Raw genomic sequence first — 15,115 nt, 5'->3', positions numbered from 1 at the left:
GCCTTGCTGGGCCTTGGTGCGGCTGCTGCCCCTGCAAGCTAGGAAGACGGGTGGGCAGCGGATGTGGAAGGGCAGTACTGTATGTATACAGTAGTGTGAAAAGTGTAGGCTTGAGAGTCAGAGTGCAGGTTTCAGATCCCTGCCCTGCTGGTTCCTGGGCTTTGACACTTTGTTTAACCTCCAGTGTCTTCTGAATTATGAAGATTAAATGAAGCTCAAAGAGCTTTGTTAACTTTGCTAATAAGTTCAACCAACTGCAATACCAAGAGTAGACTCCAGGTGTGTCTGAATCCAAAGCCAGTGCTTTTTCTACCCCATCAAGAACAGTCCTGCTCCCTCTTCACAGATTTGAGATCATTACCATGTTCTTCCTTAGTCTTCTCCTTCTCCAGGCTCATCTACCCTTAGTCCTTTCTCTGGACAAAAATACCCTTCATATGGCATGATCTTAAAGCTATTTTAGACCTCTGGACTGTTCATTTTTCCATGTCTCACCTGAGCTTGGGGCTGTGGCTCTGGTGAGGGCTATTGACGCTCCCCTGCAGTAACCACAGGCCTTGCCAGCAGAGCTGGTACTTACCTAGTGTCTGGTCAGACTTGGTGACTAGATATGGTTGTCTATGAAAGGCCAGTCTCTAAGACTTATCAATACATAAAAAATTTAATTTGTATCTTCAACAGTCCCAGGAACCTTTATATGTGCTATTATTATAAAACCTGAGGATAACTTTAAACTTGTAAAATCGTAACCACTCAGCTGTGTAGGTGAAAACAGCTAGTTTATGACAAGATTGTTTGGGACTCAGCCTTGACGGTAGTACTAGTCCATGGTCTCGTGGACCAGTACTGATTCCAAGCGCTTATTGAACTGGTTTAAGGGGTCCTATTACAGAAGTAGCCAGACCCTGAAATTTGTGTATGTTTCATGCTAAAATAAATGCTAACACTTAGACTTTCCTACTGTAGAATCCATTCGGAATACCCCCAGCACTGACACCATGCCAGCCTCGTCGTCTCAGACGTGCTGTGCTGATCATCAGGACCCTGAAGGTGCTACCAGTTCCTCTTACCTGGCCAGCTCCCAAGAGGAAGATTCAGGCCAGACTCTTCCCACGGCCCATGTTCGCCCTTCCCACCCACTGAAGAGCTTCGCTGTGCTGGCAGTCCCACCCCCAGGACCTCCCGCCTACGATCCCGCCTTACCAAGCACACCATTACTATCTCAGCAAGGTGGGAGCAGCAGTGCTATTGGAGGGACCCTGGCCTTAGGCCTAGGGCACTGGTTACCTCTTCTTTGAAGAACAACAAAGCAAATATCCTTCAAGCTCATCCCAGCAGTTTAGAGTAACCATGTGTCATTGCCCCACTCGGGGTACATGAGCTCTTCTCCGTTGAGAATGCATATTCACCAGGAATGATGTGGTGGGGATTGATGACTGACCTCTGAATTGTGTTTTACACTCTGAAACCTTAATGATAAGATCCAGGAGTCTAGTTATGGGTAACAGATGTGGTTTGCCCAGCCTCCTGGCATTCCTCACTCAAGGATCCTACAAACCAGGAAGGGTCAAGGAGGCCAGTCTTAGACTCAAAGGATGGTGAAACCAGAAGGAACCTCAGAATAGGGAAACAAACCCTGCAGAAGGAAAGTCTCCACACTGCTAGCTCAGTAAAGGTCCATTGACAAAGGCATGCTTTTCTTCCCTACTCTGCCACATATTTGTTATGATGGTTTGTTTCAAACAAAATCAGTGGTTCTCACACTTTAGTCTCAGGACTCCTTTATACTCTTAAAAGCTATTGAAGACACAAAACAGCTTTTCTTTATATTAGTTATAGCTGTCAACATTTACCATATGAGAAATTAAAGCAAAGTTTTCAAATATTTTACTTAAAAATAACAGTAAAAGCCTATTATATGTCAACATAAATAGCATGTTTTTATGCAAATCAACTTTGAGAAGAGTGGTATGGTTTTATATTTTTGCAAATCACTTTAATGTCTGACTTAATAAAAGACAGCTAGATTCTCCTATTTGCTTCTTTACTCATTTTGCTGTAATACATTGTTCTGGTTGAAGTATAAGAACAAAATCCAACCTGAAAGATATGAGTATTTTATAGCCTTTTCAGGTAATTGTGGATTTTTTTGATATTACAGCAAATCTGAAAAAGTGGTGGTTCTTAAAGATTAGTTGTAATGTGGAATCTGAAACCATATCAGTGAGCTATTTGTATTCTGTTCCATTAAAATCTTTTACTCTATCTTGCACTTTGAATGCTTGGTGTTGAAATCATACAGTGGTCTTCTGGAAAATACTCGTTCATTAAGTTACACAGATCCTCCAAATATTGATATCCTTCATGATACAATATCTAAGGACACATTCATGAATATACCAACAAAGTGTTTTAAGTTTTAGGAAGCTATCAAGCTCATGCCAAAATCTGTATCAATCAAGGTTCTCCAGAGAAACAGAACCCAGAGGATATACGTGCACAGGGAGCGAGATTTATTATGAGAAATTGCCTGACCCAGGCAAGTCTGAATTCTGTATGTCAGGCCAAAGGCTGAAAGTCCATTAAGAGTGATGTTAAAATCTTTTTTTTTTTTTCGCATGGGCAGGCACCAGGAATCAAACCTGGGTCTCCGGCGTGGCAGATAAGAACTCTGCCTGCTGAGCCACTGTGGCCTACCCTAATGTTGAGGTATTGAGTCCAAATTCCCTAGGCTGGAAACTCAGGAAGGCGTGGCGAGTGTAGTCTGGAAGCAGAATCTCTTCTCCCCCACCCCTCAGTTCTTCGCATTTAAGGTTTCCAGCTGGGAGGCCTGCCCAACTCCTTAAGGGAAACTTTAAAGTCAGTGGTACTAATCGCAGCAGATACTTTTACAACAATATCCAGGCCTGTCCTTGACCAAACAACTGGACACCATAACAAGTTTTTCAAAACTCTGAGTTTTTGCTTGAAAACTTAAATTTTATTATTGACAGTAAATGTTGTCCATTGCTTTTCTTGAAGCAACAGTGTCGCTTCTTTAATTTTCTAGGAAATGTCTGCCAAATGTTCAAATCTGTGTAACTGGTTTGTATGTCAGTCTTTAAGAAAGCACTGACTATGGTTTGCAGCAGAAGTACCTGTTTCATCACATAGAATATTTAAAAGATGTGTACTTGAGAGTCCAGATTTAATAATTTTTACTTCATTAAGGCTTTTTTTTAAACTATACTTACATGTCAGGCAATGACTTTGTAGGACAGTTTGGAGCCTCTGCCTCGATTAATGCTAAGGCTCTGACAGGCTTCCCTGCCATTGCTTTTTATCATCAGTGCAAATGCTCACACAGAAAAAAAGGCAAGTAACATCCTAGTATTACAATAAGAGTTTTGACCTCCCCACACATTCTGAAAGGGTTCCATGTACTACCACACTTTGAGAAACCACTGAACTAAAATATTTGTTTTCTAATACCAAATGGAATATTTTCTCTGGCTTCTTGATTCCTCCACTGCCCTCCCAGCTCATTCATCGCCTTTTCAGAACGAGCACCGGGTATGTATGTTCCTCACCCGGAGCAGCACTTGGACCTCAGTGCCTTTGCGAGGTCCAGGGTGAGCAGGGTCAGCTGCACGCCTAACCGTGCCATTTCCTCCGCAGCCCTGAACCATCACCTTCACTCAGTGAAGACAGCCTCCATCGGGACTTTAGGAAGAAGTCGGCCTCCTATGCCAGTGGTTGTTCCCAGCGCCCCTGAAGTGCAGGAGACCACAAGGATGCTGGAAGACTCTGAAAGTGTGAGTTCCCAGGGCTGTTGGCCCCAGCTTGATGGCTAGGAATGAGTCTGAAGGCCTGATGCTGTAGGCAGGCCCAGGCTGCGCCGCTTGGAATGCGAAGTAGATTCACTCATTTATTCTGCAGGCGTGTAATGAGCATCACCACTGAGCCAGGGACAGTGTTGAGGTTTTGATCTGCTATTTCCCTCATCCCCACTCTGCTATACCTTGGATTAGCTTATCGCACCAGCCCAACTAGTGATTTTTACTCCCCCTGTGCCACCTGTCTTCCTTTCAATGCTTTCCTGTCTCCTTCCTTGATTTGAGCCATCTGCTGGTTCCTTTACCCTTCAGTCCTTCATGACATGGTCTGAGCAGGAGGGGAACGTGCTTGAGTGGTTGATTTTCTCAAGAACATCAACAGTCTCATCCTTGATATTTCACTCTCAGTGTCTGCCCCTGTATTTCCAGGGGCAAAGTACTCTCCAAGAGGACAGCTTGGGGTCCAGAAATCTAGAAGGGGTGAGCCATGCTGGCCTGTGACGTTGCCGGTCATCTGACCCTGGGGGCTGTGTATTGAGGCAAAGGCTTGGCATTTTGCAGCGTAAAGAAATGCATAATTGCAGACCTGGTGTCAGAGTGACCTTGGGCACACCCCACTACTTCTGTTTGACTTTCCTGGGTCATCCTGGTTTCAGTAGACCGGTTTCACAGGACAGGTTATCAGTGACGAGCTGTCACTGTGACCTCTCTCTCTCTCTAGGCTCTGCTTCGTGGATGGCTCCTCCATGTCGTGGCCAGTGACAGTGTTCTCTTTTCCACAGAGCTATGAACCAGATGAGCTGACCAAAGAGATGGCCCACCTGGAAGGACTAATGAAAGACCTAAACGCCATCACAACAGCATGACGACCTTCACCAGGACATGACTCCAAACCTGAGTCTAGAAGTCTTGGGACTTGGCCTTGAAAAATAAGGCATTGTACAGAGTACGAGCGAACAGCACTTGAGAACACAGAGTGAGCAAGCAGACAAGTCAGCACCTCCAGGTGGGACTGGCTCCAGGCATGGCCACCTGCCTTCTCCTGGTCAGCCTGGAAGAAGCCTATGTCGAGGCACCTTCCCTTTGCCTGCTGCTACCCTGCAGGACTGGGCACCATGGGCCAAAATTTTGTGTCCAGGGAAGAAGCATGAAGTGCAAGCTCCATTTCACTTTGTGGTCAGGCTGCATCTTCGTGCTCCAACTGCATCGCCTTGATGGAGTGTAGACATTGGCATTTATGTACAACTTTGTGTCCTATTTTATTTTACCATTTAAAAAAAAAAAACACTATCAAAATCCAAGGAAGTCCGTGGTGGTCTCCACAAGTGGTTGACATTTGACTACTTGTTTTGGTTATGTAAGGAAAGTCATTGACAGTGTGGGTTGTTCCCAGTTGGCTTGGTTTTTTTTGTTGTTGTTTTGTTTTTGTTTTGATTTTTAATTGAGTCATTGCATCCTCTGCCAGCTGTTAATCCATCACTTTGAGGGGGAGGAAATGTTGCGTTGCTGTTTGTAAGCTTTTTTATTATTTTTTTATTATAATTATTAAAGGCCTGACTTTCTCCTCTCATCACTGTGAGATTACAGATCTATTTGAATGAAATGTAACATTGAAAATACTTGTTTGTTGCTTTCTGTGCAGTTTCAGTATTGGGGTGGGGGTGGGGTGGGGGGTTGAAAATAGGAAATGGAGGGGCTGCTGAGGTTCTGTGAATGTTTCAGTCATTGTACTTTCTTCCAGAAGCCTACAGAGAATGGAGGCATCTTCTCTATTGTCCTTTCCTGGCATGTCCATCTCTAGTCACTACGTTGCAACTGGAGTTTCATTTGGATCTGATTAAAAAATTCTTCTGTGCAATAGGTGGGTTCAAGGATTTAGCTGTCATGATGTCTTGGTCATATCCTGATGAGAATGTCCACACTGAGAACGTGGGTGCTGTATTTCTAATCGTAGGAATGATGCAGAATAGGGCAAAAGCCTGACCTTGATGGGAGTTCCTGGGAAATCAGAGAGCAAAAGTTGAAGACTCTTTTCTGCTACCGTCTTTGGTCCCCTTTGGGGAAGTCTGAGATTAAGGAAGAAATTTCTTTCCGTATATGACTCCTTGCATCTCCCCAGTTCCCTGTCCTTAGCCAGTGCAGCTCTCACTTGTGCATTTCAGAGCCCCTTTCAGAAAAAGCTGTAGCAAGAATGAGGCAAGGCAGGGACTGCAGGAGTTCCCTGCATCTTCCTGGACATTGTTCTTCAAGTAGCAGGCAATAGCAGAAAGGGATAGGGGAAAAGCTGACCCCTCCTTCGTCCAGCAGCTTACCCAAGTAGGTGGCAGGAGATTTTTCTGAGGTACACAGAGAAGTTCAGCCATACACAGAAGCCTTTTCCCTAAGGAATTACTTATAGGTCTCCTTTGCAAATAGTTCTCAAAACAATAAGGAGCAGAGGTTGGTTTGCTTTTTTAATATGAAGAATATGTTATAGAAAATACAGGACTGACCCTCAGGCATCTGTCCCTAATCCCCACGAGAGAGTGGAGGGGGCCTCTGTGTGAACTAAATTGGGCTTTGGTTCTGTAGCCAAGAAGGAGCCAGCTGCTAAGACCGCCAGTGGACACCGCAGCCTCAGCAGCCTCCCACCACGCCCTGACCACTGCCTGGGCCTGCAGGTGCCCCACAGGCTGGTGGAAGGTTGCTTGCCTTTGAATGTTGGTTATCCCCCTTTTTGGGTTTTATCACACATTTGCTTTTCTAGATGAACTCTTTGTATTTATTATTTGGGGGGCAATGAAAAGTGCAATTCTGGGGCTCCTACTGCCATGCTAGCTGACCACAGAGAATGGTGCCAGAAAGGATTCTGCAAAACCAGTGCACTTGAACTGATCCTTAAGAGAACCCTCAAGCCCTCTAGCCACCAGGAAGGCTATATTCCCCAGAAACTGTCTTACCTTTTGCCCAAAGAAACATGCTCAGTATTCAGGGCATTCCCTCCCATGAACCCTGATACTTCTGTTACCTCAGGGCCTTGGTACCTGGATACTGCCACAGAATTGGGGTGGGGGGAGGGAACTATTTTTAAATAAAATAGCTGTTCCAAGTTGGGGTTTTCTTTTTTAATTAAGAAAAAGAAAAGCTGTTCTGTATTGCACCTTTTCACAATTTAATACATTTTCTTACATTTTCTTGTGGTTTTTCGAAACTAATCCATTGTGTGTCCTGTAATGTCTTAGTTGAGCTGCTGCTCAGCAGCTTCCTTCAGGAGGATTTGGAGCAAATGTGTCTGTTGCCTTGTTGCCTGCTGGAGGGGGGCCTGGAGGTCTGCTGGGGACTGGTTTTTCTGTACACATTTGTTTGGGCTTTTCTGTAGTTGATGCTGTAAACTCTATGGCTTTTTAAAGACAATTTCATGTTTTTATTTAGTATTGGAAATCCAATACACTTTTTTAATCCAATCAAACTCTGGTCTTGTCAGAGAGTTATTTTCCTTTTTCCAGAAGAAAACGGAATGTTGGGTGTCCTAGCCTTTAAATGACTTCACTGTTGCCCTCAAAGCTTCAACATCAGGCATTCAAAGGGGGCCCCAGGGAGGTGTGGCAGGTGAGCCAGGAGGCTGCGGGTCCAGTAGCCACAAGGATAAGTCCTGTCCCTGTCCCCACCCCAACATTGCTGCCCTGCAAGACTGAGCAGCTGAGGAGTCAAAGGTAGCATCTGTCAGAGCCAAGTGACCCAAACAGAAAAATGCAGCTGCCCCTGAATGGTATGACGGCAAAATCCCCACTGTGGACAGAGCACCACTCTGAGCCCCAGCCTTCGCCTTCCCACCCCCTCCACTCACTGGTACATGACCCCTGGAGCAGGTGCCTTCAAGGAGGGCCACCTTCCTGGACTGTGCGCCCCATTCCCACCACACTGACTCTACAAGCATTTCTCATGGTTCACAAGGTTCTGGAACAGTGGTGCACACAACAGCCAGAGGCTCTGTACTGTGTGTACAGTGAGTGCCAGACACAGAGCAGGGTCCTTTCCAACCGCTGCCTCTGCTTCAGTACTTTGTCCGCTCTGCTGCCAGATCCTATTTTCTCAATCCCAGATCCAAATGTCATTCCCTTCAGCAGTGCTCCCCCATTGGTCTCAGGATGAAGTCTTGAGTTTTCAGTGTTCCATTCAGTGTCCATCTGAGCTAGTTTGCCCACAGCCTTCAAGTCCATACTCATGCCATAATTCATGTCTAGCCATGTAAAACTACTTGTGAAACACTTTCAGTCTTTGTACATGATGTTCCTTTACCTGAAATGCCCTCTCTGCTGCAGAGCTCATCTTATCTTTTGAGTCAGCTTCTTCCTTGATAACTACTCCCATTCTAATAACCAAAGAATACCCCAATGCCCCCTCCTCTCCCACCACCTTCTCTGAGTTCCTAGATGAAGCTTTTGGCACATTTTACAGTGATTTGTCTGAGTCTTTTTCCACTGGATTGTGGACTCAGTCTCTAGGACCCGTGGCCTAGAGCAGTCAGTTGGAAGGTTCTTACGTGCACCAACCACTCCCTGTGAGGTGCCCTTCTTAGGTTCCGAGCAGCCAAGGTCCCTAAGCACCCCGAGATATATTCAAAAGAACAAAGACCTGTCTCCCTGGCAAAGCCATAGGGAACAATGCTGATGCCACAATGGCCACCTGGTTTTGGGAACTAGGGCAAGGATGTCCTCCAGATTGGCACTAAAATATTATGAACATTCCTTGTTCAAATCTTTTGATGATCCCCCACCCCATTGCCTGTGGAATAAAGTTTAGAGTTAAAAAAAAAATGAACAAAGTTCCATATGAAGAAGAAATGGCCTCTTCCCCCAGCTCATCATTTCTTCCAACTTAAGCCACCTTCCTGCCAAGGGTTAGGAAGTATCATCAAGGGATACTAGGGAGCTTGGCTTGCCACTGCAGAGTTACCCATAACCAAGAGATGTTTCTCATGGGAGGCCCCTGTCTTCTTATGAGATCTCAGCATCTCGTAATGGTCAACTCTAAATATTGTCACTTGACTTCCCCTCCTGTGGCTAATGTTAATAATAGAGCAGACAAAGATCTCCAACTGTGGAACTTTACCAGCCCCACCATGGCCACTTTCTTTACCCAGTTGTGAAAGTCCTGTGAGCACAGCCCCTGCTTTGTTTCAGAGTCCTAGGAATCCACCTCTAACCATGTCTTGGTTGATTCTTATTAGATTTTTCCCAGAATCTAGGCCATTCCTCTCAGAGTCTAGCCAGTATCTTTGGCACTGAGGGACAAGAGCAGCAATCAGGCCAGCTGATGGGGCTAGAACAGCAAGGAGCTAAGAGAGGCTGCCCCTAACCTACACACGGGGCTCCTAGGTCGCAGGTACCCAGCTCTGACTCATCACCTTGTGAAAAGTTTCCATAATCTTTTAATAATATGTGATGTTGAAAATGCCATTTAAAATTGTCATTGCCCTCTAAGGTGACTAGATAACATTCATCTCAAGACACCCTTTTACTCAGCCTAGGAACTGGAGTTTGGGAAATGAAAAGATGCACCTAGAGCTGAACTCAGGGAGGGCTAGAGGGAGTTCTTGCTGCCTACAATGTAAGAAGTTTGGAATTTCCTGAAATAATTGTGGTGGGGGGGAGATAGGGGAAGGCTGAGCTGACAGTGGTATAATCAACAAGAGAAGGTGAGGGAATGGGGGCAATGTGGGAAAATACCTCCAAGGAGAAATGGCAGATTTTAAGATAGTCCCAAAGGACTTCTTAAAATAAGAATACCTGCTAGATGATTTAATGTGTTTGCTCTCTGCACTTCTATGATATAAACCACCTCCAACTCCCCTAATCTTGTATAAAATCTTCTATATGCACAAGGCTTTGCGTGAGCTACTAATTTTATTCTGCGTCCCTTCCCTAACCAAGGAAAGAACATCTAGGCCAAAATGATAATGGACATACCATGAGTTTTGCACTGTGAGGGTGACCCATAAATAAAATTAGTTCACTGAAAGCAGGAGCTCAGAGTTAAAAGTGGCCATAAAAATCTCAGTATAAGAATTCACAGAAATCCAGGGGTCAGGAAGGAGGGCACCAGACCTTTCACAAGTCAAGAAATAGGGAATCCAGTCAGCCTTATCCAGTTATTAAGAGGCAGACTGACCACCAAAGTGACTGACCTTAGTTTGTATCTGGGTTGCAGTCATTTTAACTTCCATGCTGTCCATGTCAGTATCCTAGAGCAATTACCCTTATCACCCTGTCTAGGTATGTATGACTGGGTGTCTGCCTGCATTATTGGAACTACTTTCTGTGGACCTGGTCTCCCAAGGGAGAATTCTAGGATCCATTCTAAATTCTTCCTTCAATACAACACTCAGCAGATATTGTCAGCCCTACCTTCCAAAAGTCCTCCAGATATTCTCATCCTTGTCAACTGTTGGCAGACTCCTAATTGATTCCCCTGCCTCAGCCTCACCTGCAATCCAGTATCCATTCAACTATCAAGATAATTTTCTAAGTCAAATCTGACATTTCTCCCTACTCAACATCGTATAATAGCTACCCCATCACCTGCCCTACAGAATAGTCCATTGTGGCCCTATCTGCCTCTTGGATTTTATCTCCCACTTAAACTGAACCTTCACTCAAATTTGGCCCTAGCAATAAGGAGCAATTTGCACTTTTCAAATGAGCCATATGATATTTTGGTTCTGTACTATTCCTTCTGCCCCAAATTTTCTCCATATCCTCTACCCTCACTACTGGCTTCGTCTAGCAAATTTCTATTCATCTTTGAAGACCCAGCTTAGTCATGCAGTCATCTGATAATTGTTGCTCATATTTGTATCTCTTCCAATACACTGTGAACTCCTTAAAGCAAACAATCATACTTGATTATCTTTGAATTCTCCACCCCAGTGCTTAGCACACTATAGGTGCTCATTAAATGTGCTTCAGATGAACTGGTCTGATGAGGAAAACAGACTTGAAATCAGACACCATGGCCCGGTGTTAGGGAGTTGACAAAGCCCCGATTCTTCCTGGGAACACTTACTCAGGAAGCTTCCTCAGAGGACACAAGGCTGAGCTGGATGTAGATGTGCCGTGAGGTCATCTCTCTTGTAGAAGGAGGAGGCCACTGCAGAGCTGGAAAGCTGCCCATTTCTCATAGCCGTCAGTGTACCTTGAAGAGAACAAATCCCAATCATCTTGTACCAGGCTGCTTAGGCTCTTCCTTACAGGATTACGTTCAGGGGCCCCAGCACGCCAGTACGGAGGGTATGAAAGATGCAAAGGTCTGGGCGTCAGTGGAGACAGTGAGATGGCACTCTCCCCCAAGGTTCCTGGAACGCTGCAAGCCAAGTGCTGGGTTTGGTTGACCAGGTATCACCCTTGGGAAGCAGGTCTGGTGAGTTAGGGATAATGTGGGTTCCTTCCATAAACCCCAAACCCAGGGATTACTGAGAATTCTGGCAGCTCATGGCTTCCTAAAAGAGGGAAGGAAAGACTGGGGTCTGTTCCATGAAGGCAGAAGGATGGATCAGACTCTCACTGCCTAGATGAAAGGCAAAGCAGCTGATGAACATTGCAGACCAATCTACAGAGGGACTGTCTGGAGCTGAAACCAAAGAAATTTTGGTCAAGGCAAATAATGTAAGAGAAGGAAAATTTGTATCCAATCAGGAAAAGGTCTTCCTTACCTAAGAAGCTGGGTTCCACAGATAATTCTGAGGGCCCACCATGTGCCAGTCAGCGAGGATGCAAATATGAAAAGACTACCTTTTGTTGACGTGTTCACAGTCTAGAGGACACAGCCAGGTAATGGACAAAAGTTACCCTCTAGCATGAAAAGTGCTAAGAACCCTGCACAAAGGGATCTGGTAAGGCAAAGAAGGAGCTCCATCCCTTCCCTGGGAGTCCTGGAGTCACAAAAGAAAGTGACTGAGAAGAACAAGGGAAAAATCACCCAAGAAAGGAAACAGTTACCTCCAGCATTGCTTAATGACAGATATTCTGAAAAGCAGCAAAAGGTAAAATGCTGGATAAATTGCAGCAGGCAGTTGTAAACGATTTGCTTAAAGTAAAGGGTTCGATGCTGCAACGGAGGCTCAGTGGCAGAATTCTCACCAGCCATGCCGGAGACCTGAATTCAATTCCCTGAGTCGACCCATGCCAAAATGAATGAATGAATAGTTATCCCTAACAGAGGACCAGAAAACTGAACCCAAGCGGTAAACTAATGGAGAAGCTGGAGCTTCCCCAGAGATAATGCTGCTACTCGAAAGCCTGGTAGGGGGAGGGAAACCAAAAGCCCTCGGCCCCTGAGAAGCAAGGAAACCGTATCGACCACTACATAAAGCCAGGACACTAAAAGGGTAACCCGGCAAAGGGTAGTCCAGGAGAAGTCAATCTGTCAGCAAAGGGAACCAAAAGGAAACCTGCCTAGCATGTTTATAAAAAAAAAAAATGCATTTATAAAAAGTAGTGACATCAATCAGTTCTCTTTAGAATTTTAAACCACCAGCTTGCTTTTATTAAGGTCGGAGTTCAAACTTGAACCACAGTATAATCAAAAATTTCAGATCTAGAAATTTTATTAACATGAACCCAGGTTGGTAGTGGCTGTAGTATTTGATAAATAAATAAAAAAGCACCTCTGGAGAAAAATCCTCTCTGGAAAAAAACACCTCAACCCATGCATCTCAGATCCCCAAATATACACAATAAAAAATTGCCCAGACCCAAGGAAATCAGTCTTCCAACATGTTTGCCACAACAGGCAACAAATTCAGACCCCCAAAGATTTTTGAGGTATCTAAACAGTTACAGGTTATATAATGATCCTGTATAAAATACTTAAAGAAATAAAAGATGGAATTGAAAAAATTAAGGAAAAAACACAAATAGTTACATTAATATAGTATATAACATTGATTTTTGCATGTTGAATCAACCTTGCATTCCTGAGATAAATCCTATCTGATTATGGTATATAATCCATTTTATATAGCACTGGGTTTGATTTGCTAGTATTTTGTTGAGGATTTTTATGTGCATGTATTCATAAGGGATATCGGTCTTTAGTTTTCTTTACTTGCACTGTCTTTGCCTGGTTTTGGTATTGGGATAATACTGGCCTCATAGAATGAGTAGGGAAGTGTGCCCTCCTATTTTGAGGGGGAGTTTGTGAAAGACTAATGTTGCTTCTTATTTAAACTTCTTCACCAGTAAGGCCATCTGGTCCTGGGCTTTCCTTTGTGTGAAGTTTTTTTCATTACAAATTTAATCTCTTCACTTGTTACAGATCTATGCAGATTTTCTATGTTTTTTGTTGCATCAGTTTGGATAGTTTGTGTATTTCTAGAAACTTATCCATTCATCTAGGTTAATTTGTTGGCATACAGTTGTTCATAATATTCCCTTATAATCCCTTTTCTTTTATGAGGTTCGTAGTAATGTCCCCTCTTTTATTCCTGTTTTTAATATTTTGAGTCTTCTCTTTTCCTTGATCATTCTAGCTAAAGGTTTGGCAATTTTGTTGATTATTTAAAAAAACAAACAAACTTGTTTTCACTGTTATTCTGTATGGTTTTCTATTCTCTATTACATTTATTTGTACTCTAATCTTTATTGTTGTTTTTTCTTTTCCTTCTGCTTGCTTTGGCTTTCGTTTGCTCTTCTTTTCATGTCAAAAGGTTATTGAGATCTTTTTTCTCTTTTAATATAGGAGTTTACTGCTATAAATTGCTCTCTGAACACTGCTTTCTCATTTCCCTCATGATTTCTTCTTTAACCCACTGGTTACTTAGAAATGTGGTGTTTAACTTCCACATTTATGTGAATTTTCCCAATTTCCTTGTTATTTATTTCTAATTTCATTCCATTTTGGTCAGAGAACATCCTTTGTATGATTTCAATCCTTTTAAATTTATTGAATTGTGTTTTGTGACTTAAATGATCTATCCCGGAGAATGATCCACGGCACTTGGGGGAAATGTATATTCTGCTGTTAGATATCTGTTAGATCTAGTTGGGTTGTATTGTTCAAGCTGATCTTCTGTCTAGTTGTTCTATCCTTTATTGGAAGGGGGTTTAGAAGTCTCCAAATTACTATTGAATCACCTATTTTTCCCTTCAGTTATGTTGCGTTTGCTACATGAACTTTAGAGCTTTTTTTAGGTGTATATTATGTTCATAATTATTAAATTTTCTTAATGAATTTACCCTTTTATCATTATGAAATTACATTGTCTCTAGTACATTTTTGTCTTACAGCATTGTTCTGGTTTGCTAGCTGCTGGAATGCAATATACCAGAAATGGAATGGCTTTTAAAAAGGGGAATTTAATGAGTTGCTAGTTTACAGTTCTAAGGCCGAGAAAATGTCCCAATTAAAACAAGTCTAAAGAAATGTCCACTCAAAGGCATCTAAGGAAAGATACCTTGGTTCAAGAAGGCCGATGAAGTTCAGGGTTTCTCTCTCAAGTGAGAAGGCACATGGCGAACACAGTCAGGGCTTCTCTCTCAGCTGGAAGGGTACATGGCGAACACGGCGTCATCTGCTAGCTTTCTCTCCTGGCTTCCTATTTCATGAAGCTCCCCGGGAGGTGTCTTCCTTCTTCATCTCCAAAGGTCGCTGGCTGGTGGACTCTCTGCTTTGTAGTGTTGCTCTCTCTGAATCTCTCTGAATCTCTCATTCTCCAAAATGTTTCCTCTTTTATAGGACTTCAGAAACTAATCAAGACCCACTCAAATGGGTGGAGACATGTCATCCCCTAATCCAGTTTAACAACCATTCTTAACTAAATCACATCAACCAGGGAGATGATCTCATTACAGTTTCAAATATACAGTATTGAGTAGGGATTATTCTACCTTTATGAAATGGGATTTATATTAAAACATGGCTTTTCTTAGGGAGCATACTTCCTTTCAAACCAGCACAAGCATATTTTGTCAGAAACTACTATAACCCCTCCAGTTCTCTTTTCAATATTATTTGCATGGTATGTCTTTTTCCATTCTTTTGCTTTCAACATAGTTATGTCTTTAAATTCTAAAGTGTGTCTCTTCTAGACAGCATGTTTGCTTCAACCATTCTGCCAATTTCTCCCTTTTTTTTTCCACAAAAAAATAGGAATTTAATAGAATACTATGTAGACATTTCAATAAGGAGGTTGACCAGCAAACTGATATGGAAAGCTCTCTAAAACAACCAAATTTTATATGTACATATGGTTCTATTTTTTTTTTGTAAAGATGTATATTTATGCACAGATCTGAGGATGTAAATAATAGGAAATGTACAGG

At 43.1% G+C, this 15,115-nt stretch overlaps 1 protein-coding gene and 1 long non-coding RNA gene across 6 annotated transcripts in view; one reads left to right on the top strand and one right to left on the bottom strand.

Annotated features, from left to right (window-relative positions):
* The window catches only part of NEO1 (neogenin 1), a 278,077-nt gene extending 272,692 nt beyond the window's left edge, over nt 1-5,385 (top strand). For all 5 annotated transcript variants that reach the window (XM_077123854.1, XM_077123852.1, XM_077123851.1 and 2 more), the window contains 3 exons: nt 967-1,230; nt 3,658-3,794; nt 4,598-5,385. In XM_077123854.1, the coding sequence (XP_076979969.1) occupies nt 967-1,230; nt 3,658-3,794; nt 4,598-4,681 (485 nt within the window). In that variant the 3' untranslated portion in view covers nt 4,682-5,385. The remainder of the gene's footprint in view (nt 1-966; nt 1,231-3,657; nt 3,795-4,597) is intronic.
* LOC143652324 (uncharacterized) overlaps nt 1-15,115 on the bottom strand; it is a 79,679-nt gene that overhangs the window by 11,753 nt on the left and 52,811 nt on the right. The window contains exon 2 of the long non-coding RNA XR_013160565.1: nt 10,860-10,988. This is a non-coding gene — a long non-coding RNA (uncharacterized LOC143652324). The remainder of the gene's footprint in view (nt 1-10,859; nt 10,989-15,115) is intronic.

This window comes from Tamandua tetradactyla, chromosome 12 (assembly GCF_023851605.1).
Source record: "Tamandua tetradactyla isolate mTamTet1 chromosome 12, mTamTet1.pri, whole genome shotgun sequence".
In the NCBI taxonomy this organism is placed as follows: Eukaryota; Metazoa; Chordata; class Mammalia; order Pilosa; family Myrmecophagidae; genus Tamandua; species Tamandua tetradactyla.
This window is presented reverse-complemented; position numbering and strand designations above follow the sequence as displayed.